General features: G+C 44.3%; 1 protein-coding gene across 1 annotated transcript in view; it reads right to left on the minus strand.

Annotated features, from left to right (window-relative positions):
* Nucleotides 1-26,883, minus strand: part of LRP1B (LDL receptor related protein 1B) — a 4,500,992-nt gene that overhangs the window by 2,222,079 nt on the left and 2,252,030 nt on the right. The window contains exon 15 of the mRNA XM_069225083.1: nucleotides 14,250-14,372. Coding sequence (XP_069081184.1) covers nucleotides 14,250-14,372 — 123 coding nt within the window. The remainder of the gene's footprint in view (nucleotides 1-14,249; nucleotides 14,373-26,883) is intronic.

Genomic DNA, 26,883 nt, shown 5'->3' on the forward strand with positions numbered 1-26,883 from the left:
TCATACTCTGGCGCCTTGGTTTTGCAAGGTGGGAGAAGCTTCTGCACAGTGGCTTTGAAGTGCATGGAATTCCCTGCCTCCCCTACCATTGCTCCCAGTTGGCTGAGATAACAATGGGGGTTGTTAGGCTCTTTGTGTGATGGCAGGGCACAGGCTATTCAGTTTCTAAGTGTGGCTTCACCTCCCCATCCTGTCAGCAGAAGGCCCATCCAGGCATACCTAATCCCTCTATTGTGACTGTCTGGGAGGAATCCACAAAGTCTAACTGTCAGATATACCCAGTCATTTGGCCCAAGACAGACTACAGGCACAAAAAGGCTGAGGACAGGAAAATACCAAAAGTGGCATTTTCAAAATTTAAATGAAAAAAATTACTTCCCAGACCGTTAGTATCCACCTACCTGAAAAGGTCAGTTTTGGGTTTCTCTCACACATAGTGATGCAGTTTAGCCTGGGCTTAAGGGTCTGGTTCTGCACCAACTAACCTACCTTCTTGACCCTTCAAAGGTGGGGGGGTTTGATCAGAGGGCTCACTTAATGGAAGGTGTAATCATAAACTACATCTTCTTTTTTAATGATTTTCTGCCTCTCCCTCAAACATGGCATGAGCTCCACTGCATTCCATCATCCAAGATGATGCAGTAGCCAGTAGCTCAGGACACTGTTGCCCTGATTTATACTTTTTGACGCAAATCTGCTCTAGCGCAGGTTTGTGTCAAAAAGTTTGCCGCCGGCTAGCGCCATTCCTGGAGGCCAGCCACACGTCATATTTAAGGAATTACGCTAGCTGGCGGTAAGGCCCGATTAGCGTAAAAATAAATGACACTAAATGGGTGGGGGAGGTGTAGGGGAACAGGAGCTTGTGCGTCAAAGAATGGCGCTAGTCAGGTTAGAGTCAGAAAAATTACACTAACCTGACTAGAGTAATTTTTTTACCCACAACCTGCATGGACATGACTCCTGTCTTAGTAAAGAGAGGAGTCACGCCTCCCTGCCCAATGACCATGCCCAGGGGACTTATGTCACCTGGGCATGGTCATTGGGCACAGTGCCATGTAGGGGAGGCCCCTCTTCGGCACTTTTAATAATAAATAGAAAATCTTACCTGGACTTACCTGGGATGGGTCCTTTAATACTTAGGTGTCCTCCAGGTGTGGGTGGGGGTGTTCCTTGGTGCAGGGAAGGGCACCGTTGGGCTGTTTCCATGGTCCCTGACCATGGAAAATGGCCCACAGGTCCCCTAAAGCCTGCTCTGACCCAGGCGTTAAATAATGGTGCTAAACAGGCATAGCTCCAATATTTAAGGCGTGATTTTTGCAGAGGAGGATAAATAAGGCGCAAAGGCCTTAGTCATTTTTTGACGCAATGTAGTTTTCTGCAGGCAAAAAATGACGTTAACTCCACTGTTTTGACACTAGACAGGTCTAGCATCAAAATATAAAAATGTAGTTACGTTTGCGCTGGGTTTGCATAAAAAGAATTATGCAAATCCGGCGCACACAGAGTATATTATGCCCCTGTATATTTAAAATTGTACCCACGGAGTATGTGCTGCAGGTGCAAAATACCCTTGCTCCTACCACAACCCAAGCACGTGCCCACCACTCTGCCGCCATAATATTGCAGAAGAATTACCCTTTGCACTGGAATTATTTAAATCATATGAATTCTAATCATAAAACGAGCATTGTGGGAAACTACTGCAGTTTCACTTCAGTCACCCCCTAAATCTGTGCAGAGAGCATTGAATATATCATAAGCATTCACTAGTCAGAATCCACATACTAAAACATGAAATAACGTTTTGCGTTATTTTTGGTTCCATGATGGCCTGCATATTTAGGTCCATATTTATACTTTTTTAGCGCCACATTTGCGCCGATTTTTTTGACGTAAAATCGACGCAAATTTACAAAATACAATTGTAATTTGTAAGTTTGCGCCGATTTTGCGTAAAAAAATGACACAAATGCAGCGCTGAAAAGTATAAATATGGCCCTTAATCTTTAAGTAAAGTGACCATATAATTAAATTATCGGTCATATTGGGCCCATCAGTGCACTGTATCTTCTATGATTCTGCAAAAGTTAACTCTCTGTTCAGCTGCACTTGTTAACCGCTTTTGCTAACAACGCCTAGACATGTATCCACTATTTCTGAAGCCTGTAGAACTTTATTATTATGAATTGAACTGCAGTTTTGTTGTTTACTATTTTTCAGTCCTGTTGCAGAACTGCAAATAGATTGCTGAACAGCAATGAAACAGATGTACACTCTAGTAAATGAAAAACGCTCACGTAAACTCTATAACTTTAAGCAGACTCCCTTTGGAATAAAGCACTTCCATTTTTTACCTATTTCTGGAAACCTTATTTGTCTGCTGATGCAAAGTACACACATTTTATCACTAAAGGCGCTGTACAACTGAAACATTACCTTATCACTGTCTGTAGATCCTATTTGACGAATGTTTTTTATTTATTCTTACTCATTCTCACCCATTCATTTCTAACATAATACGTCAATTGCCCTGTCGTTAGGAATGAATGTGTTCCAAAAGCACCTTAATTTCCTCCTTTTTCACCTTACACAGTGAAGCTAAAACCCTTGGATCTTTGAAAGTGGAATTCCATTTGTGATCCTGTGATATTTGGAAGAAAGCAGCCTTTGGTGCTATGGATAACATGACGCATTATTTCAGGATATGGGTGGGGGGGGGGGTCTGGGGAATGTGCTTAACCTCAAGAAGAATTCAGTGGTACGTGACCCAATGATCATTATTTTGTCTAGTTGTCTGAGTAACTAAAAGCGGAAGACCAATTTTGGTCAATCATTGACGCAACTATTTGTTATGCCACATGACATTAAAACTAAGACATAACATTAGTTGGTTCCCCAACCGTCCCACCACATACACATCCATTAATGGCACTGGATTTGGTAACTAGGATTCCTAACTAACACTTTTAAAATGATGACATACTACCTGCTTTTGGTTGACATATAATTGCCCATGACTTTTGAAATCACTCAAGTTGCTTTACTGTTATCAATGGGTGTATTTGGGAATTGATTTCACTTCAAAGGTAAAATATCTAAAGGTGTTGTAGCTTGAGTATTTTGGGCTAGATACATTTAACTTTTTTCGTGACTCGTGATATTATGGGGCATATTTATACTCCGTTTGCGCCGAAATTGCGTCGTTTTTTTTGACGCAATTTCGACGCAAAACTAACGCCAACTAACGCCATATTTATACTATGGCGTTAGAGGCGAATAGAGCCAAAGTTCCCGGAATGTGCGTCATTTTTTAGCGTGAACCCCTTCCTTGCGTTAATGATATGCAAGGGAGGCGTTCCCGTCTAAAAAATGACTCCCAGGCCTTTACGTGGTATTTATACTCCCGGGCAAAAGAGACGCCCGGGAGTGGGCGTGGCTAAAAACGGCGCATTTGCGCCGCTTTTTAACGCCTGGGTCAGGCATGGCGTTAAGGGACAAGTGGGCTCAAAATGAGCCCAGAGTGCCCTCCCCTGCCCCCAGGGACCCCCCCTGCCACCCTTGCCCACCCCAGGAGGACACCCAAGGCTGGACGGACCCACCCCAGGGACATTCAGGTGAGTATTTTTTTTATTTTTTTTTAATAATTTTTGGTGGCATAGGGGGGCCTGATTTGTGCCCCCCTACATGCCACTATGCCCAATGACCATGCCCAGGGGACAGAAGTCCCCTGGGCATGGCCATTGGGCAAGGGGGCATGACTCCTATCTTTACAATGATAGGAGTCATGTTGATGGGGGATGGGCGTCGAAAATAAATGGCGCAAGTCGGGTTACGACGATTTTTTCGACGTAACCTGACTTGCCCCATTTTAAGACGCCCATGCGCCATTTTCCCCCTACGCCGGCGCTGCCTGGTGTACGTGGTTTTTCTCGCGCACACCAGGCAGCGCCGGTCTGCTTGCGCCGGCTAACGCCATTCAATAAATACGGCGCCCGCATGGCGCTGCAGAATGGCGTTAGCCGGCGCAAAACTTTTTGACGCTAAACTGCGTTAGCGCAGTTTAGCGTCAAAAAGTATAAATATGGGCCTATATCTGCAACACTTGACTCACAACTAAACATCTTATATTAAATTATATTAGATTGTGACAATCTGGCCTAATACCATCCCATCCCTCAGGTGTTTTTGCCAGCAAAGCAAAACATTTGGAAAGAATTGCAAAAAGAATTGTATTCTTTCATCAACAAAATCATACTGAGGAAAGGTTTCAGCATGACTAATTTCAAGAAAAAGTTACGCAGTAAGTCAGTCCAGGGTGACCTTAGAGTGGAAGGGAGTGGTTTTGATTTATTAATAATACCTTTGACACCTTTCACTTTCCCCTACGTAATCACATTTCATCCAAAACAGTGGTTTCAATATTTCATCTCCGACCACAATTGCAATTTCCTGATATAAATTTCAGTACCAAACACTCAAATGAACTGTTTGAGATTTTGTTCAACTTATGTTTAATGTCGAAATCTTGCGGAATCACTCCACGCCTTCAATGCATGCTGGTCATGTGTGCTGATAATGCAGACTCTATTGCTAACATCATAACCTGCAAGTGAATTACCAGATTGAATTAGTTCTTGATTATCCAAGATCAAACGGTAGATGTGCACAATTGATTTAAAGGCCAATCCTATTTAAATCACTTTAAGGAGACAGAAACTCAAATGTGGGTACTCTCAAACATGTCAAGGTGGTAAAAAAACATTAGCCTAATGTTTTTACCTGATTGTTATTGGGGAAGGGAACAAATACTGGGTCTAACAGCTGCTTTCATTATTTGTAAATTAAAAAAAAATTGTTCCCAGATTATAGTTGCTCCTGCCTTGATTTAATCTCATCTGGTATATGCCTCTACTAAAGTATACAGATGACTTGAAATAAATAAAAATGACAGATTTCAGCGTTACATAGGTATACCTAACATCCCCAGAACTATTGCCAATACCTGATGTGCTTGAGACTACAAAGTTTATGGTAAAATTAAGACATTTGCCTAAAATTCACAAACTGCTTCTATAGCACTAAAACATACTACACAATGCTCTACACAATCTGCATTTTGTAGTGCTTTTTTAGTACTCGAAAATATACTGCAAAATGCATGGGGATATTTACAAAGGTAACTTTTGAGTAATTAACCTGTGTAATTTACTCTTACACTTTTGTGTAACCTCTAGTTTTGGCTGTTCACAAAATCTGAGTGTAAAGTTATTCTATTGTTTGTATACATAGTGTGTCTAGTGAGCAACTTACACGTGTAAATTGCTCAAAAGTGTAAGGTACCTTTGTGAATAGCCCCTGCAGTTTGTGAACAGGCCAGTGGCTCTTCAAGTAGCTGAAGACAAGTAAATTACACCTTTTGGAGTAGATTTACACTAAGGTTTTCTGAATCTAGCCCATGGTATCACAGTTCCACTTTCATCTCCCAGTTGGATAAAGGTTATTGTGGAGCTGAAACTCGCTGTGCTTTTTTGATGCCAATAAACTTGGAGCAAGGGATTAGTGTGCCCCTTTCATTCTTCCTGGAAGTTGTGGTGAATTGCTTGGATTTGGAATGGAGTGTCCCCCCCAGATCGTTAGGAGGGAAGCGGCTTGTTTGCAACACCCAGCAGCCATGTTCCATGTTATGCAGTGGCCTTGACTATAAATGAATAACAGTGCAATGGGTGTGATTTTTTGTCAGCTATTGTATGCTTCCAGCACAATGACTGATACATTTTTTTTGTTCAGTGGGCAGTACTCCTATGGTATTCGGAGTCTGGATACTCAACAAAAACCCTGAATGAATACATAGATGTACCTTAAAAGAAACATGTCACATTTCTTTTAAAAGCATAGCAGAAGAGAAATTATGGTTAACAAAAGCATCAAAATTAACCACATATGATAAAGCACATAAATATAACTCTTAACTGCACTTCTTACAAAACATTGCCAATTAAATAATTAATGGCATTATTGAAGACATTACATTTGTCACCACCAAGCTATATCAACGTGTACCCAATGTTCCAATGTAAGGTGCAAGGAGGTTATTTCTGGAAGCCTGATGTTCATGTTACAAACCGAACATTTGCATTAGCCATGTCCCATATACCATTTATTCATATATGTATTTAAAGTATAGCATAATCAAAGACAATTGTCTATACATGTTACTTACAGGTATGTCTTCTTCTATATGTAGTGTGGGTGAGAGATAACCAATGCCCTGTTTATAAAGCACATCCTGGGCTCAGCCAAAGAACATTCCTGTCTTAATTGAATGATAGCATGCCAAAGGCATAGGACATAAGGAAGGTGATATCATAGTGCAACACATTCCTGCCCCCTGGCCATCTTTATGTCACAGATGCAGATTACAAAACAACAAAGCGTTAAAAGAGAATATTCATATTTTTTTCAAAATATTGAGATGTCTGTGGGACCAAATTGCAATTTAAAATCAGTTTGCAATCTGGTCGTGTATTAACTGCAACACCTGGATCTATAAAGTCTTGGCATACATGCTTAGATGTTCAGGCTGCTCATTTGGTTCTTTTGTGTCACAGCTCTCCACTTCTTTTCAAGCATAATTCTTGTCTCTCACCTGAAAAAGATGGAAGGTTTTTTAACACAGAGCCCTGAACCTTCCACGTATCTGCACAAAGATATCTGTTTTGGTCTGTATTTGTTGTTGTTTTCTTCAAGAAGATCTCTATTTCAAAAGGTATTAAAAGACGAAACTAGAGAGAAAATAACGTTATCCCAGAAAAGATATGCAGAAAATATTCTGCTGCACATGCTATTGTTCCATTAAGGGAAGAAAGGGTATTTTTGAAGTATAATGATTAATGATTAGCGGTTTACAAGGTTGGTCTATGGGTCTCATTCATAAGTTCAACAGAAACAACTACAAGATATGGAGCCGTGGAGGGGAGGCAAATGCTTCCATCCTTTTGCTTCTCATTGATGATCGCAAACGGCATTCCTGAGATCGTGGGTGCTTTTTTGTCACAAATAGGACAAAGGATGTTTTGGAGGGATAGCGTGGGGCTATGTAGAGGGGTGGAATCAAAGTAAAATCACAGATTTTCAGGCTATGGGTTTTCAATAGCAGGAAAAAACATGGGAAATAATGTTTAGTAGAATGATAGTAGCAGTGGTATGATGAAATGAGCAAGGATAAGCAATATATGTGCATATAAGTCATTAACACTCAAATCGCTATAGCTTGCATAACTGTCATGATTTAATGCATATTTCTGCCTTGAGGATAGTTAGGGACAAACAATTGCCCGAATAGAATCCCACATATTCACCCCCTGTTTTTAATTCTCCGGAAAAGCACAATTCAAAGAAAAATCCTCCCATAAACAAATCATGGTTGAACTAGAAAATACAGTTTGATGCCTTGCAAAAACATAGAAAGACACTTGTTTTCAGCCTTCTAGGCAAACCACAAATTGGAAGGGTTGGCAATTTTTTGTGATTTGGTGTCCTGACCTGTTTTGGCCGGAGATCGCTCCCCCGCGCCTGCAGCACCACCTTGCTGCACCCTATCCCCTGCCCACCGCCCATGCTGCCGATCGCTTGTAAGCATTACCTGACCTTCCTGTACCAGTGTGTCTGTTTTCCCAAGCGTGTCTGTTTTTTTCCCACCCACTTGTTGTGCACTGTCTCCGCTGCCCTATATTGCTCTTTCACTTTGCTTTGCTCTCTTCCTTCCCGCCTGTATCGTTTTAATTGTGCCTTGCTTTTCTGCTCTCTTTTGCTCTTTCACTGTGCCTTGCTCTTTTCCGTTTTCACTGTTTTAAAATGAGTTGCCTGTTTTCCGATTGTGCCCACTCTGGTCAGTCTGTGTATTATTCCCCGCTGCTGCGTCCCTTGGGCCCCGCCCCCCCTACGCCCCCATTCGCTTTTCCCTCCCACCTCCCAGCTACTCCGACCTCCCCCTCCTAATGGCGGTCGCTGCACGACGCGGGTGAGTGACCTGACCTGTTTTGGCCGGAGACCGCTCACCCGCGCCTGCAGCACCACCTTGCTGCACCGTGTCCCCTGACCCCCCGCCCACGCTGCCAATCACGTGTTCGAGGCCGGTAAGCATTACCAGATCTTCCTGTACCAGCGTGTCCGTTTTCCCCAGCATGTCTGTTTTTTCCCACCCACTTGTTTTGCACTGTCTCCGCTGCCCTATATTGCTCTTTCACTGTGCCTTGCTCTCTTCCTTCCCGCCTGTATAATTTTAATTGTGCCTTGCTTTCCTGCTGTCTTTTGCTCTTTTGCTGTTTCACTGTGCCTTGGTCTTTTCCGTTTTCACACTTTTCAAATTAGTTGCCTGTTTTCCGATTGTGCCCACTCTGCCCAGTCTGTGTATTTTTCCCCGCCGCTGCGTCGCTGCGGCCCGCCCCCCTGCAGCCCCGTTTGCTTTTCCCTCCCACCTCCTGCCTCCCAGCTGCTCCTCCCTCCCACCTCCCCCTCTTAAATGCGGTCGCTGTGCGACGCAGGTGAGTTACCTGGCCTGTTTTGGGCGGAGATCGCTCCCCTGTGCCTGCAGCACCACCTTGCTGCACCATGTCCCCTGACCCATGCCCATGCTGATGATCACGTGTTCAAGGCCTGTGAGCATTACCAGACATACCTGTACCAGCGTGTATGTTTTCCCCAGCGTGCCTGTTTTTTCCCACCCACTTGTTGTGCACTGTCTCCGCTGCCCTATATTGCTCTTTCACTGTGACTTGCTCTCTTCCTTGCTGCCTCTATCGTTTTAATTGTGCCTTGCTTTCCTACTCTCTTTTGCTCTTTTGCTCTTTCACTGTGCCTTGCTCTTTTCCGTTTTCACAGTTTCAAATTATTTGCCTGTTTTCCGATTGTGCCCACTCTGCCCAGTCTGTGTATTTTTCCACGCCACTGCGTCCCTGCACCCCTATTCGCTTTTCCCTCCCGCCTCCCAGCTGCTCCTCCCTCCCACCTCCCCCTCTTAATGGCGGTCGCTGTGTGGCCGCACCGCTGGCGTGCCGGAGGCGAGCCAGAGGCAAGCCCGTCTGCGCTCGTACGCGCCTGGACCACGCCAAGCGCCAGTCCCCTGGCCCTCCTAGCCAAGCACCCCCCAGACACCATTACTCCTCACATACTCTCCACTCCATCAACCCAGGTCCACGCCTCGCCTGCACCCAAACCAGCCCCCTACACACACAGGGCCCCTTCACCTGCTACGCCTGCCAATTCTCCTGCTCCACCTCTCACCCCGCCAACACCCACAGCCCCACACCAAACCCAGCCCCCCCAACACCAAACACAACAACCACAACATAACTAACTACTGCACAGCCACCGCACACACCAACCGCCCGCCACAAAAAACCCACAACCTGAACTCACCCCACGCCAACACCACCAAGACCCACAGCGACACCACGAGCACCAACACCAGCAGACAGCACAACAACAACACTCCCAACAATCATCTCAACTGCCTGCTCCTAAACACCCGCTCCCTACACAAACACGCCATAGAACTCTGGGACCTCATCACATCACACTCACCTGACATTGTCTTCCTCACGGAAACCTGGACGAACCACTTGTCAGAGCCCGACATAGCCATACCCACCCCCACAGGATACAAACTCCAACGCAAAGACCGCCTCAACAAGCCAGGAGGTGGCATCGCCATCCTGCACAAAGACACCATCAAGGACACCCACAACACACACAACACCCTCAACAACGCAGAACACATGCACTTCCTTATCCACATAAACAACAACACCACCCTCAGAGGCACACTTGTATACAGACCCCCAGGACCACGTCCCCCCTTCTGTGACACCATCGCTGACACCATCAGCCTGCACGCCCTCACCTCCACAGATTACATCCTCCTAGGCGATTTCAACTTTCACCTAGAGAACCTCCATGACCACAACTCCTCCGCCCTCCTAGACAACCTCACCAACCTCAGACTCAAGCAACTGGTCACAGCACCCACCCACTCAGCAGGACACACTCTTGACGCAATCTTCACCTCAAGCCAACACATAACCTACACACACAAAACTGAACTCCACTGGACTGACCACCACTGCGTCCATTTCTCCTTCACCAAACCCACCACACACCACCACCGACCCACCACCCCCTACCACATGTGGGACAAGATCCCCACAGAACGCCTGAACTCCCAAGTGGCACAGAACCCCCCCAATGCCAACGACCCCAACACGGCGGCACGCAACCTCACAAAATGGATCACCACCTGTGCAGACTCGCTCGCCCCCTTAAAAAAAAACCTAGCACCCGCAACATCAAGAATGCCCCATGGTTCACCGCAGAACTCCAAGACTCCAAATGCAAATGCCACAAAGCAGAGAAAGCCTGGCGACAAGAACCCTCCACTACAAACTTCTCCACCCGCAACCACTACCAACTCATACGCACCACCAAAAGAGCACACTACAAGGAACGCATCCACAACAACTCCCAAAACAGCAAAGAACTCTTTACCGTCATCAAAGAGCTCTCCAAACCCAAAGCCAGCAACCTAGGCCCCACACACACACACACAGACCCTCTGCAACGCCCTCTCAAACCACTTCCACTGCAAAATCCTGCACATACACAACAGCTTCATACCACACAAATCTGCCACACACACCCCCCACCCGCCCGACACAGATCCCCCTCATCCCCCACCCCCCCAGTCTACTAACCACCTGGGCCCCCACCACCGAGGAAGAAACAAAAAAAATCAATGAACTCCATCCACTCTGGATCACCCTCCTACCCCTTCCCCCACCGAATCTACAACAAAGCCAGCCCAACCATCATCCCCATACTTGGAGACATAATCAACAGCTCATTCAACACCGCCACCTTCCCAGACCCATGGAAACATGATGAAGTTACTGCACAGCTAAAAATAAAAACAAAGCTGACCCAGACGACCTCTCCAACTACCGCCCCTTCTCTCTCCTCCTCTTCCCTGCCAAGGTCGCTGAAAAACTAGTGAACGCCCGCCTATCCCACTTCCTGGAGGAAAACCACACACTCGACCCCTCCCAATCTGGGTTCCGCAAAAACCATAGCACGGAAACCACCCTCATTACATGCACCGACGACATCAGAACCAAAGTCGACAGGGTTGAGACTGTCGCAGTCATTCTGTCTGGACCTCTCCGCAGCCTTTGACACTGTCTGCCACCAAACACTCCGCACACGCCTCCACAACTACGGGATTCGACACAAAGCCCTAGACTGGATCTCCTCATTCCTCACCAACAGGACCCAGAAAGTCCGCATCCCACCCTTCCAATCCACTGCCACTAAAATCATCTGCGGAGTCCCCCAAGGATCATCCCTCAGCCCCACACTTTTCAACATCTACATGATCCCATTAGCAAACATCCTCCAACAACACGGCATCACCATTCTCTCCTACGCAGACAACACCCAACTCATCTTCTCCCTCCCCCGCAACCCCAATACCGCCAAAGGCAACCTCCACACTGCACTCCTCGACACTGCCGACTTGATGAAAGCCAACCACCTCAAGCTCACCTACAACAAAACCGAGATCATCATTTTCAGCCCCCACAAATCCATAGGGTACACCACCTGGTGGCCCACTGCCCTAGGCCCCGCACCTACCGCAGCACCCCACGCATGCAACCTTGGCATCATCCTCAACCCCTCCCTCACCATGACCCAGCAAATCAACGCCGTCACCTCCTCCTGCTTCAACACACTGCGCATTCTGAAAAAAACCTTCAAATGGATTCCCACAGAGACCAGAAAAACCGTCACTCACACACTAATCAGTAGCAGGCTAGACTACGGCAATGCCTTATACGCCGGCACCACACTCAAACTCAAGCGCAAACTCCAGAGAATCCAGAACACAGCTGCACGCCTCATCATGAACCTCCCCCGCCACAAACACATCTCACCACACCTAAAATCCATCCACTGGCTCCCCATAGACAAAAGGATCACATTCGAAGTCCTCGTCCACGCACACAAATCCCTCCACAACACCGGCCCATCCTACCTCAATGATAGAATAAACTTCCCCAACCCCACCCGCCATCTCAGATCCACCAACCTTGCAGTCGCCACAATCCCACGCATCCAACACACTACCACAGGGGGCAGATCCTTCTCTTATCTTGCCCCAAAGGCCTGGAACTACCTCCCCATCAACCTCCGCAAGACCCAAGACCTCCTGTTCTTGAGAAAAAACCTCAAGACATGGCTATTCGAACAGTGATCTTCCCACCCCCGCGCCTTGAGACCCTCACGAGTGAGTAGCGCGCTTTACAAATTTCATTGATTGATTGATTGATTGATTGATTAACTGTTGATGAACTATCTTTCCATTCTGCCTCAGTTATACTATCTAAGGTAGCTGGCTATAAGCAAAATTCATTCCACATCAAGAATAGATGAAAACGATAAACATACAAAGTCAATGTGATCTGTGTATTGTCCCTGGTTTAGACAGTTCCTGTCACATCAAATAGGGCAAGCTACACAAGTGGGCACCAGTTTTGATTGAGTGGACTGTAGAAACACTGGGTGGTAGGTTTTTTATGAATCTTTACATGTTGACCTTAGTTGATCAGACAATAAGAACCAGTTCATGACTGTTTCACTGAAACCCATTCAGTGAATAACAGTATTGAGGAATATCCCATGTGGGGTTGTATTGAAATATGAATGTTAGCCAAGGAAAAACAGCAAGAGTGACCAAGTCGAGGACAGGCTGGACATTTTTAACCATCTTAAGCATGGTGACTTTCTGCTGCAACTCATGTGAAGCATCGATTGCAGTACAAATAGCAATATTTGTACAATATAGTGCACACTAAAGTGCATAGTATTTACAAGTAAATGTCAACATTTTTGGAGGTTTGTGGAAGTGTGTTATCACCAGGTTGCTAGGATACCTGGATTTCTTTTTTGAAAGCAGACCTGAGCTACAAGTTTTGTGTATGAGTGAGTAATGCAAGGGCTACAGATTTGAAAGGATTTAAAAGTAGTTTGTCTGTGTCACTAACTGGCATTTATAGGGAAAGGTGGTGCAAAGATGGCCCATCTATGATGAATAATTAAGTGATGTTGTATGTATAGAACAAAATGATTTTCCTAGGATAATAGTTGTGTGCTTGTTGATTGTGATTTCAAAGAAGTCTGCTTGGTGTAACAAGGGAACATCACTGGAAGTGATTGGCCGTGAGAGAAGTAGCTGGCTTGAAACTCAATAGTTGGGCAAACATTTGGACGTCTACCCAGACCCTGACAAAAGTATGGGAAAATAATCTCAGAATTCCAGTTGTTAAAATAACCTTTATAAATAATTGCATTCAGGACCAGGACTTAGGGGTCAGTGAAAAGATTTGATGATGATGAATTTGACAATCCTAATATGTCCTTCTCAGACATATGAGCTGAACTAGCAAGTGGATAAAATGTAAAAGGGCCATCTAAAGTTAAAAATGCATTTGAAGTTGAAGTCAGTGCTGAAGTTGCAGATGCACAGATCATCTTTGACAATTAATAAGATACGTAATATAGCACACGAATGAAGAGAGGGAATAGTTGCTGATGGAAAGGAAAGCTAAAATACGTTGTTGAGTGTATTCGATGTACTAATGGTGATGGAAAATGTGGCGAGGATGTAAAGCTAGACTTATGTACAGGTGACATTCAAAGACTTGCTATAGTGAGGTGTTCACCGTGCAGTTGTTTTGAGCTACACATCCAATGCTATCATCTGTGATGGGTAAGGTGAACAGTAGGATAAGGGGTTAAGAAGGATTATTATCATAGAGTTAGGAAAACGTTGGGGAAGAGCTCTGCTTCCTTTTGTGTCACATTGCATAAACTGCTTACCTGAAAGAGACATTGGTGGTCCCCTGACCTTCAAAGCATTCGTTTTTTGGAAGAGCTCACACTGTAGCAGAGCAGGTTAAAAAGCTATGGAAAACATTAGGGCTGGATATTACAAATATTATTATGCCCCACTTCCACTGTGATCCCAGTAAAAGTACATGCAGAGAAGAATGTGCAAAGCTTTATTTATTCTAGCTGACGCGTATTTGGTTGCATTATATTTTATTAATGTTCACTATTGGAGCAACTGGAAAGCTCCTGTTTTAAGAACTGAAAATCTTCTAAAAATCAGAAAATACGAGACAATAAAGTTATCTTACACATGCATAAGGTACTGTTCTCTTCCAGATGCTGATCATCGGCACAAGCACACACTTTGCCTCCTGGAATCGCCAGACAAAGTGAACTGCAGCCTCCATTGTTTACTCGACAAGCATTTTCTCCTGCAAAACGAAATGAAAGAAGCAATAAACCTTTGCACCTCTATTACTCATTTTTACTGTAATATATGTTGAAGCGCTCATTTCAGTTTTGCATAACAGACTTTATAGAATCACTGCGAAGTGTAATATAAATATTGATTAATACATAAATAAAGTCACATTAAGTATATACTTTCCTCAATTTATATTGTAGGCACCTCCATTGATTTCAGTTGAACTTGGAATTGACAGGATTCGCATATGGTGATCTATCCGCCCTTGCCCTTTCCCAAGTTGTCTTTCTCTGATTCTTTTAACTATGAATCATTTACAATTGCCTAGCTTTACTGTTTTCACATTCTTGCCACAGATTAGGTAACCATTTTCGGCCATCTTTTTAAATTTTCATTATTTCCTTTTACGTTTTTCACTGCATTTACTCCAGTCTCTTTCAAATTCAATTTCGATTTTCAGTATGCAGCTTGCTGTAACACTAAGTTGCCCATTTACTTCTTCACCATTCTATTCGCGTAGATAATAACAGTTCAAAGACATTTATTGCGACACCATTACATTCTAAAAGAATTAAACGTTTAGTTTCTCAATATGAATTGGAATGCACTTCAATCGTGGCCTGTGAACAAGTAGATATCCCAGCTCAATTTGATGTTAATGTAATGGGGGATGTGGGATTGCACCAAATAGTAAAGGGCTGGGAGAAAGTTGTTGTAGCAGGGCGATTATACCAAAATCCTACTTTTTTTCATACACTATCTTTTGCCAATCCAGCAATATCCATCTAGAATGAGAACTTGAAAGATCAGGACCTGATTTCCTATGGCTATAAATGGGTCATGGTTAGATTGTGCCTACTCTTTCTTGTGGGTTTATTAACTGTCAGTCCCTGCATACGTCCTTGCAAACCCAAGTGGACTTTATCAAACTTGAGGTAAATGGGAGATCCAGGCCACAAAAACTGCTCAACCATGCAGTTTCGTAACACTGGATACCTGCAGCAACCAATATTTCCTATTTGCAGAAGTACACTCTACTTTCTCTCAGTGTCATTGTATCTATTAATGCTCTAAACAGTGTTTCATTTCAACATTATTTTAAACTGTTATTTTCCATCACGTTATTCAAATAGTACCTGCCATAGAACCGCTGCTTTGCCCTGCTTACGTGTGTGGTAAAGGCAGCCTGGAGACCTATTACTGTATAATCAGTCTAATCAGCACTAGCAAAGCAATACTAGAAGAGTTTGATACTTTACACACCAAACAGCCAGACTCCACAAAAATATGAGTTCTGCACGTGGATGTGCATGCGAATTCGAGGCGCTCCATGTGCATGTGACAAATTAAACCATGTCTGTCTACTGTTTGTGTTTTCTAAGAACACATATTTTTGTCATAAAAATAACTAGAGTGATAATCTTTTTCCTTGACTGAATTAGCCTCGATGAGAACCTGAACATTTTCCAAGAGTAGTACAAGTTTGAGTGCTGATTAATTTGGCACACAATGGCACATAATCCTACAGGAGGGAGCAGCGGCCCCTGGAACCTTTGAACGTTAAATGAAATGAAGTGAAGGTGCCATTCCAGATTCGGTCTCATGATGTATGCATTCAATACCCCTTCAACCCTTGTCTTCCACTCACTCACCTGAACGAGTACAACTGGAGGAAGAACAGGCACTAGTAAGGTTGAATTATTTGAGCTAATATTATAAAGAGATGACGCAAATCACGCTGAAAGTGAAGTTGCTGTGTTGCGTTACATGAACAGGGTAGAGGACAACAGCAGTACACCTACTAATACTGTGATACTGCTCTGCTCTCTCCCTGTGCTGGTGTACTTTTGTCTGCATGCCCCAACACAGACACCCTTGTACCATACTTGATAAGGTGTCTGCCTTGTTGTAAGTGTAGTTTTTGTAGAGGAATGGGTCATTTCAACTTTAAGGCATTTCTCTCTTTGTGTGTTGTAGAATGCAGCACATATGCAAAGAAGGAAAACGGATGAGAAATGAAAACATTTCTCCTTGTTGGCCTGCATCACTGAGGCGCAGTATGTTGACACAAATGCCTGACTGCAATTCTTTGTAGAGATTTGTGTCAAATCCGACTGGTTTTGCAGGGGAACGCTCATGCATCACCCATGGCATGTCTCCTTGCTGTAAAGTAATGCAAGGCAGCACATTGAGCTACTTTGTGTTACTTTCGGTTGTAATCTTTATGCAGGTTTATAAATCTCACCAGTAGACTTTGCATCTGGCTTGGGTTTACAAACCAGAATGCAAAGAGTTTGTAAATGTATGGCTCCATGTTTTACAATGGAAGAGTAAGAGGAGGCTGATTGCTTATATTCAGAACCCTAGCCCTTTTCTCATTCCAATTACTTTTCTGAGTGGGATATAGGAGTTCTTGTGTATGAAGTGTGTCCGATTGTATGCTACTCTTGTGTTATGCTCCCAACCACTACTTATTTTATTTTAAATGTAGTGATTCACAGAGCAATGACTTTTTGAGCATTTGTGTTTGTTTTATAGTAATTTTCAACTGGAGGTAGCAGCCTTTTTGACAATGAAAGGGAAGGGGGAAAGAGGTTTCAGTTGGACACAGTAATCTTAGGATCTCTAGAATGTTTGAGATAGTACGCATGTATGGAAAAGTCAAAGCAGTTCTACAAAGAAAACCTAAAGCCTCAATTAGGGGGCAGCAGAGCAAGAGTCTTGCCACAAATATGAAGGGTTACAAACCCACAGATCCCTCAATGATGGAGCCTCCACAAACTTCACCTGCACGCAATTGTTGGAGGCAACAAGCCTCCCAGAGAGCATCTGCACTTTTTCTGAAATGAGTACCCTCTTTGTGTGTTTTGTCTCTGAAAAGCAAAAAGTATGAATAATAAAAAGAGTTTTAAAAAACTGCGACTTCGGCTGTCAAGAAATGCCAGCATTAATTTCTGGTTAATCTGCTCCTATTGTTATAGCACAAATGAAACACTAACACTCTGTACTCTGTGATTAAATGATGTTGTCTACAGCATGGTATGTAGAGGAGAGCCTCAATAGCCCCGGCAGCCTTGGCAAACTACCCACTGGGGTCTAAATGCCCCTATCTCTTTTCCCCTTTTAACCCATACAATGTTTCTGCTTCTTTGACATGTTAAAGTAAGGCTGGACCACTAACATTCATAACCTGTATAATGACATACACATGGTTTTAAATAATAGACTCTTTGGTTGGAGTGTGGTGGAGCTGGATCAATTGAAGTGATGTACAGTGGGGTGGAGAGACGATTAATGGAGTGGCATGGAGAGTGACAGAGACAAGAAGACAGGTAAGAGAGAGAAAGAAAGTGTGTAGTGGGTAGGTATGGATGTGTGAGAATATGTGTCTATAGGTGTGTTTGTGAGGGAGAAAAATCCGATCTGCAACTTCTTGTGTTGAACCTTTGCTATAGTTATTATACCCTTGTATATCTGTTGTCCATTCCGTACCCTATATCTCTTTAAGGGAAGCACGTATTTCTTCTACTTCTGATGAACCTGCTTTGTGTGTCATAAAAGCCTGCACCACGTACTGCACCTCTTTGCATCAAAAAGGATTGTGCTGCTACATGTGCCATATCATTTTGTATGTGTGAGAAGTGCTTGACCAGATCCTAACTTCGTGTTGCATATTTGGATTTATAGAAGCTTGAGAAAATATTTTTCACTGGACAAAACATAAAACGATTGACATTATCAGTGTTGTTAGCATAGACTAAACTGCTAGGCACATTCCTTGTGAGAAAGAACATAAAATCCTCAGATATGTTTAAGCCATGTCCTCAACAATATATACTATATGAGTGAAGCATGACTAAAGAGTCCTTGAGAGCTTTAACTTGGGTTTATTTTTATAGCCATTTGCAACTAATAGCATGGCTGCACCCAGCTGGTCATCATCATTTCATACATAGGTAATTTGAAATTTCATGACTCTACCCTACATAAACTATAACATAATTAGAAGTAGACCACCAGTAAGTTGTAATGGAGAAATGTGACAGGATAAAATTACATTATGGAATACAGTCCACATCAGTTATGTGTGTGTGTGTGTATATATACATGTGTGTGTGTCATATATATATATATATATATATATATATATATATATATATATATATTTATATATATAAAATAATATGTAGTATTTGATGTGACCCTAGCCAAAAGACAGAAGAGCACTGCGCTCCAATAAGAAGATACAGAGACATAGGTTCAGGGTGGATAGCTAGCTTCTAAGTGGAAGTGGACTGTTAATTTATTGTGATGTTTTGCCCTTTAACCCCTCGAATGCCCAGGGCGAGGTGGTTACGTCCGCTGCCGTGGCGCTGAGAAACCAGGGACGTAACCACCTTGGCCTGCTATGGGCCCCCAGGGCCTGGCACCCCCCTCCCCTGGGCAGGGATGGAAGGGCAATTGCACGCTGACCTCAACAAAGGCCTGCCCCTTCGTGCTGGAAGCTCAGCTTCCAGCACCAATCTGAGGAGAAATGCTTTTTCATTTCTCCTCCGATCACTGAAGTGGCCGAGAAAGGCATCAAAGGAAAGGAAAGGCCTTTCCTTTCCTTTGATGTCTTTCGCAGCATTTCTGCTGCCTGATTTTTTTGTTGTTGTTTATATGTGCTCCCCGGGGGGCAAAATTACTCTTAGGCCATATCTGTCCGGCAGATCGGCATATTTTCATTAGGCCAATCTGCCCCCAAGGGGGGCAGGAACCACTAGGCACCAGGGATTTATTTTATATATGATTGAATGAGGGAAGCAGCCCCTTGGGTAAGGGCTGCTCCCCAGGGGGGGAAATATTTGTAGGTGTTTTCTGCCCACCTGGGGCAGATCAGCCTATTATAGTTAGGCCGATCTGCCTCCAGGGGGGCAGAAACCCCTAGACACCAGGGCTAATTTTTTTTAGTTTATTTATTTTTTATACGTGGGGAGTGACCCCTTAGGCAAGGGTTGCTCCCCGGGGGGCAGAATTACTTGTAGGACATTTCTGCCCCGCTTGTGGGGGGATCGGCTCATTTTTTTTAGGCTGATCTGCCCCCGGGGGGGGGCAGAAACCACTAGGTCCCGGGGATTTTTCTTTTTGCGCCAATTTCACGCAAAGGGAGTGACCTCTTAGGGAAGGGTCGTTCCCCCGGGGGGAAATTTATTTTAGGCCATTTTTCTCCCCTTGGGGACAGATCGGCCTATTTCTATTAGGCCAATCTGCCCCTGGGAAGGGCAGAAACCACAGAGGGTGGGAGTATGGCCATACCCCCACCCCAAATAAATGGGGCCAAAGTTGTTCTGCCCATGGGGCAATTATGTCTGATCCACACCTCAGGGGGGCAGAAAGCCTAGTAGATGCCAGGGAATTTAAAAAAACAAAAAATTGTGGGTTGGTGGCTATCAACCAGTGTGGGCCTGGTTATGCCTCCACCCCAACTGAAGCGGGTAACACTCTTTCAGCTCTACCCCCTCAAACTAAAACATCTTATCCCACGGCAAGCAAGAAGACATTAGATAATTTGGGGTTTTGGTTTTACGTTTGGGCCATGAGAGCTTGGCTAACTCTCAAATTCATCCCACTAGGAATGGTGAGGGTTGCACTTTTTGGACTTTGGGATGCTGCCATGTAGAAAAATCTACAAGACCTAGACACATCTGAAAACTAAACATCTGGGTGAGTCCAGGATGGTGTGCTTCACATGCACCCTACACCATTTTCTTACTCAAAATGCCCTGCAAACCTCCAACTTTGCTGGAAATTACAAATTTTTCCCACATTTTTGTGATGGAACCTTCTGGAATCCGCAGTAATCAACAAAATTCCTACCACCCAGCATTGTCTCATCTATACTGATGAAAATTCTGCTGCACTTGTCAGCCTAAAAATGTTTTTTTTAAATTGCCCTTTTGGGTCCACTTTGGTTCCCCCCTCAATTTCTACATGTTTTTGGTTCTTCCCTGTCACAGGTACTTGGACCACCTGTACAAGTGAGGTATCATTTTTACCGGGAGGCTGAGGGGAACATTGGGTGGTAGGAAATATGTCCTGGTGCGGATATCCCACACAGAAATGTGGGGAAAATTTGATTTTTTTAGCTAAATTTGTGGTTTGCTGAGGATTCTGGGTAAGAAAACATTGGGGGATCCACGCAAGTCACAACTCCGTGGACTCCCTCGGGTGCCTAGTTTTCAGAAATGTCTGGGTTTGGTAGGTTTACCTAGATGGCTGCTGAGCTGAGGACCAAAAACACAGGGCCCCGCAAAAAAAACAGGTCATTTTGTATTTGATAATTTTGATGTGTCTAGATAGTGTTTTGGTGCATTCCATTTGCGAGTACTAGGACTACCCATACAAGTGAGGTATAATTTTTATCTGGAGACTTGGGGGTACGCTGGGTGGAAGGAAATTTGTGGCTCCAGACAGGTTCCTGAACTTTCTGTCACCAAAATTTGAGGAAAAAGGTTTTGCAAGGATTCTGGGTAACAGAACCTGATGAGAGCCCACAAGTCATCCCATCTTGGATTCCCCTAGGTGTCTAGTTTAAAAAAATGCAAGTTTTGGTAGGTTTCTGTAGGTGCAGGATGAGCTAGAGGCCAAAATCCACAGCTAGGCATTTTCCAAAAAAACAGCTCTGTTTTCTTTAGGAAAATGTGATGTGTCCACGTTGTGTTTTGGGGCATTTCCTGTCGTGAGAACTAGGCCTACCCACACAAGTGAGGTACCATTTTCATAGGGAAACTTGAGGGAATGATGGGTGGAAGGACATTTGTGGCTCCCCTTACATTCAAGAACTTTCTGTCACTGAAATGTGAGGAAAAAGTGTTTTTGGCCAAATTTTGAGGTTTCCAAAGGATTCTGAACCTGGTGAGAGCCCCACAAGTCACCCCATCCTAACTTCACCTAGGTGTCTAGTTTTCAAAAATGCACAAATTTGGTGGTTTCCCTAGGTGCCAGCTCAGCTAGAGGCCAAAATCTACAGCTAGGCACTTTGCAAAAAACACGTCAGATTTCAATGTAAAAATGTGATGTGTCCATGTTCCATTTCCTGTCGCGAGCATTAGGCCTACCCACGCAATTGAGGTACCATTTTTATCGGGAGACTTGGGGGAACACAGAATTGCAGAACAAGTGTTATTGCTCCTTGTCTTTCTCCACATTTTTTCCTTCCAAATGTAAGACAGTGTGTTGCTTTCAAACACCTAACATCACAGGAAAAAGTTACAGAGTAAAACGTGGAGAAAAATAGCTTTTTTTTTTATTTCAATGTCAATATTGTTTTGCTTTAGCTGCAATTTTCTGTATGAAAACCTTGTAGGATCTACACAAATGACCCCTTGATGAATTCAGAGTTGTGTCTACCTTTCAGAAATGTTTTCCTTTCCGGGATCCAATATTGGTTACACACCCATATCTGTCACTAACTGGAAGGAGGCTAAAAGCACAAAAATAGTAAAAATGGGGTATGTCCCAGTAAAATGCCAAAATTGTATTGAAAAATGTGGTTTTCTGATTCAAGTTTGCCTGCTCCTGAAAGCTGGGAGGCTGGTGATTTTAGCACCACAAACCCTTTGTTGATGCCATTTTCAGGAAAAAAAACACAAGCATTCTTCTGCAGCCCTTTTTTCCCATTTTGTTTTTTTAAACAAAATGTTTGTCGTATTTTGGCAAATTTCTTGGTCTCCTTCAGGTGAACACACAAACTCTGGTTACCTCTAGAATCCCTAGGATGTTGCAACAAAAGGGCACAAATTTGGCATGGGTAGCTTCTGTGGACAAAAAGTTATGAGGGCCTAAGTCCAAATAGCCACAAAAAGGCCTAGCACCTGAGGGGGAAAAGGCCTGGCAGTGAAGGGGTCAAAGAGTTTTGTTTTCAGCTCTTTCCTAAATAGAAGCAAGGATTGGACAATCCTGATGGATATGGGAATTTTTGTTTTTCAAATCTTGGGTGCTTAGATGAAGAATGCTTTTTGCCTTGTTTTATATTGTTTGCACTTCTTCCTCTCCAGTGTGATGATTTTCTGGTTACAGTTGTTCAGAGATCTATCATTTGTGGAGAAATTGTCAGACAGATACGTAGGATGCCAGTCATGATAGCTTTGTAAATAACGCAGCTTTATTGGAAGATGTTGTGGGTTGGCCATGCAAACTAGTGGAATTCTATCATAGTGTAGGTGGGAATTCATAGTCATATCAGTATTATCACACCCCGCCATGTACAATTCTTTTCTGAATAATCTTTCAACAAATTTTACAGTGATATTATGAATGATGTTATAAAAGATGCCATGATTGCTGTAATATCTGGGTAAATTTGTAGTGCATGCCGAGGGTGCAACTTATAGTTACCTTATGTCACGAGTTACAGTTACCTGAAAATAACTCTAACTATAACTGGTGAATTTCTAAGATTTTGTACGAGCAAATTCAGAACCTGAAAATGATAACGTCCCTGTAGCCTTTTTTTCTTTAGTGACCGCATTGATTATTCTATAGCCTTGAGGAAGTGGTGGTCCCATGGCTGTGTGGGTTCACCCAGCCACCCACGACATACAGTGTTAATTAAGACCAAGGGAGGTGGCGGTCCTTGGGGCAAAAAAGTGCCCTAGATGGGGTGCCCCGTGTGTGCCCCTCCTTTTTTTAGATGCCCTCAGGAGCTGGCCAACCTGGGGGCTTTAGTATAACAAGCGTAAGAGCCCCCGTTTGTTTATTTTTGAAATATTTAGTGCAGATTTGCAGATCCCCTGTAAATTCATGCATCCACAGTGAATTTGCGCCAAATTGTTTAAAAAAAAATAATTTTTACCCTGGGGGGAGTCACTCCAGAACCCCAGCACCAGAGCTAAGGGGTCAGGGTGTCCCTTCTCTAATCCCTTTGCATTTTTTCATCTTCTTTTGTGGGACTCAGCTGAAGCTGAGTCCTAAAATGGCTCCCTACCTTTCCTAGTTGAAGTGCTGGGAGCCAATCAGAACTCTGCATTTCATTGCACAAGCTCATTATTATTCAGAACCCTTCATGCCTCTTGATATCTATATTTCTTTTCCCTTTAATACTTAAAAAAAATTAAAGAACAGTGTTACACCATAAAACACTCTTTCTGGACCAAGAGCAACCTTTTTGCCAAATTTGGTGCAGTTCCATCCAGCGGGTTGGGATGTATTCACGTCTAAAATACCTATGGGAATTATAACAGGAAACACACTTTATTTGACCCCCCCTTTCTGTTGACCCCCACTTTAGAGATCACCCAAACCTTCTCATGTACAACAAGATTCTCTGGGACACCTTCTTTTCGAAAACATTGTGAAGTTTCGTCAATGGTGCCAAAGATATAGGCAAGTCAAAAAAACACTTTTTCAATGCACGCATGGTCCAAACTTTAACTACCTACTGGCAACCGCTGGGGACTCTTGAAGACCACCACCTCCCCAGAGCTAGATTTATAATTATGAAATGGGGGGTCCTGTGGGACCACTAGCACCCCAAGGCTATGTTTATGAAGTATGCAGGCAGGCATGCAGCCCCCCCATCCCCTCGGAAACCACCTCTTCCCCACGGCAACATAAAGGACAGAAACCTCCTCAGGGTTACAAAATGATTTAAAGAGGGGTTCTGTGTGGATGCCTACCTCTGGGACCACCACTTACTCAGGGTGAAATAGAAATCAAGGAGAAGGGCTGCACAGCCCCCTCCTGGAGCATACATGGCCCAGGGACTGCCACCATCCCCCTCCCAGGGTCAGCTCCTGCTACCTCCTGAGATGCCCACCTTTGGGAAGTAGCTGTTTGCTTTTGCAAAACAAAATCAAACACTCTGCTTTCAGCAAGCACAGAATGCTGAGTGCAGAGTTCAGATAACTTTCTCGGCCCGCTAACATGCAGAAGGGAAAAAAATGAAAACATTGCTCCTGCATGCAGGGAGTTGCAATTTGCAGCTGCTCCTGCCGGTGACAGGAACTGGCTGAGACCACGGGGTATTTCAGGCACACACCATGGTTCCCAAAACTTAAAGCCATATGTCCTGTGCACAGCGTAACATGTGGCTGGGGCTGAAATTGGCCACGTGGTCCAATACCTTTTTTAAAAAAAGTATTTTGTCTTGGTGAGGTGGTGGTCCCTGGGGCCCATGGGGTCCTTGCCGCCCCCCTATAAATCATTTAAGCATAGCCCGGGGGAGGTGGTGGTTCCTGGGCCCACAGAGGGGGTTTATGCAGCCCCCGTATACATTTTTAATGTTGTCCCAGCAAGGTGGTGTCTCCAGAAGGGTCTGCACAGTCCAACTATTTTGTTTTTTTATTCTGGTATGTAGCCCCATCGAGGCCCCCCATATATTTGTTTTATGTTGTTACGGGGAGGTAGCAGTCTCCATACCTAGGAGGTCTGTGAGGCCTCCCTAAGTTTTTTCATTATGTAGCCCTGGGTAGGTGGTGGTCATTGGGGCTCAGGGGGGGCAGTGCTCGCCCATGTACCTTTTTAAATTTTTACATGTTGTCCTGGGGAGGTGGTGGTTCCCAAGACCGGGGGGCTCTGCACGACCCCCTGAGTTTTTTTTATTATGTAGACCCAGGGAGGAGATGGTCCAGAATCCCAGGGGGGTTCTTGGGACCCCCATATATTTATTTAACATAGCCTTGGAGAGGTGATAGTACCTGGGGCCCAAGGATGGTTTATGTGGCCCCTCAAAATGTTTTATCAGGTAGAGCTGGGGAGGTGCTGCTCCCTGGAGCTTGTAGGGACCCGTGGAGATCCTATGAATATATATTTAATGTTGTTTTAAGCTCCAAACACCTTCGGCTGAAGGCCATGGCATGGGGTTGGATGGTTACATGGGGTTAGCCGCCACCGCAAACGGTTGTATGTGGTGCAGCTTTGGTGTGGTTAAAAAGGGGTGGCCAACCTACAACACGTTGCCAAAGGCCATGCATGATTCAGGGCTTGGTGGTTATATGAATCTTCAGTCAAGTGCTGCTGTGCACGGCCGAATGGCGTGATGGCCTGGGGTTGGGAAGTTATAGGGAGTTTGTTGTGAGCTGTGGCCATCCCCTGCCATGCACGGCTGGAGACCATGTGTGGTGGCGATTGGATTAACATATAGTAATTAAAATTACTTTACATTTTAAAAACTATAGACATTGTTAGACTTTTTCATCCTTGGCATGGTCTCCCTTAAATTTTTGCTTCTGTTCCCAAGGTTGTTGAAGTGTTCTGGACTCTGATTTTGCTGTTTTTGTTAGTCTGGGCACTTTACCACTGCTAACCAGTGCTAAAGTGCAAGTGCTAAAGTGCAAGTGCTCCTTTACAAAATGTGTATGTAATTGGTTTATCCATGATTGGCATATTTGATTTATTAGTAAGTCCCTAGTACAGTGCACTAGAGGTGCCCAGGGCCTGTAAATCAAATGCTACTAGTGGGCCTGCAGCACAGGTCATTGTTGACTTATGTAAGGCTTGTTGCTGGTAAAAACCTCTGGAGCTTCAACAGACTAAACCTGAAATTCAGGCCGGGTCAAGTTGCAGGCTTGACTCTTGTCAACGGGTTTTTCACCTTCTGGAGCGTTTTTACAAAGTTGCTTCAAACGTCTCCAAACTTCTGAATGGTCGTCCAAAAGTCCTTTATGGGATCTTGCAGTTTATACAACTTGGTCCAATGTTCCAGAAGCTCTGTGTTGCTCCTTGTGAGTTGGGACTATAGTTCCCAGAATGCACCTGGTCAGAATCGTCTAAAGGCCAGTGGACACTGGTCAGCTAGTCTCTTTTTGCAGAACTTGATGCAGGGGACTCTGGATAGCTCTTTTGTGCCTGTTGCTTACAGGGAGTCCACTACTGGATCCTTAGAGGCAAGGCAAAGTCCTTCTTATGGTGAAGCCCAGAGTGTGCAGAAGTTGTTTATGGGGTCTTGCAGTGTCCACAACTTGGTCCAATGTTACAGAAGCTCTGTGTTGCTCCTTGGGAGTTGGGACTATAGTTCCCAGAATGCACCTGGTTCGAATCCTCTAAAGGCCACTGGACACTGGTCAGCTGGTCTCAATTTGCAGAACTTGATGCAGGGGACAGAGCATTCAAGTGAAATTGAATGGCTGCTTCAAAGCTGCTCTGTGTTTCACTTTGAAAGCGGCAACCCATCTGAACTTTTAAGAAGGGAGAGATATCCCCTTGCAGGCTGGTGCAGTGAGTGACAACACCGGCCTGCAAGGAAATGTCTGGGAAGTTCAGAGGACCCCCCTGACTCCCTCCAGAGGACAACCATCAGGTGGCATACTGACTGTGTGCCACTTTTTTGTAGCTTACTGTTATTGTCCCTCCTGACAGCTTCTTTGTCTCTGCACCCATGTCCATAATACGGCACGGGTACCAAGGTAAATGGATTCCCTCATTTACATGGCATCACACCCCTATGCAAATGAAGGACCAGTCACTGGTGCTGCATGTGCATCAGCGTCATCTGTATTACAGAAGGAGCAGCACAAGCCTCTACATCCCCTTCTATT

The sequence above is a fragment of the Pleurodeles waltl genome, chromosome 3_1 (genome assembly GCF_031143425.1).
Source record: "Pleurodeles waltl isolate 20211129_DDA chromosome 3_1, aPleWal1.hap1.20221129, whole genome shotgun sequence".
Classification (NCBI taxonomy): Eukaryota; Metazoa; Chordata; class Amphibia; order Caudata; family Salamandridae; genus Pleurodeles; species Pleurodeles waltl.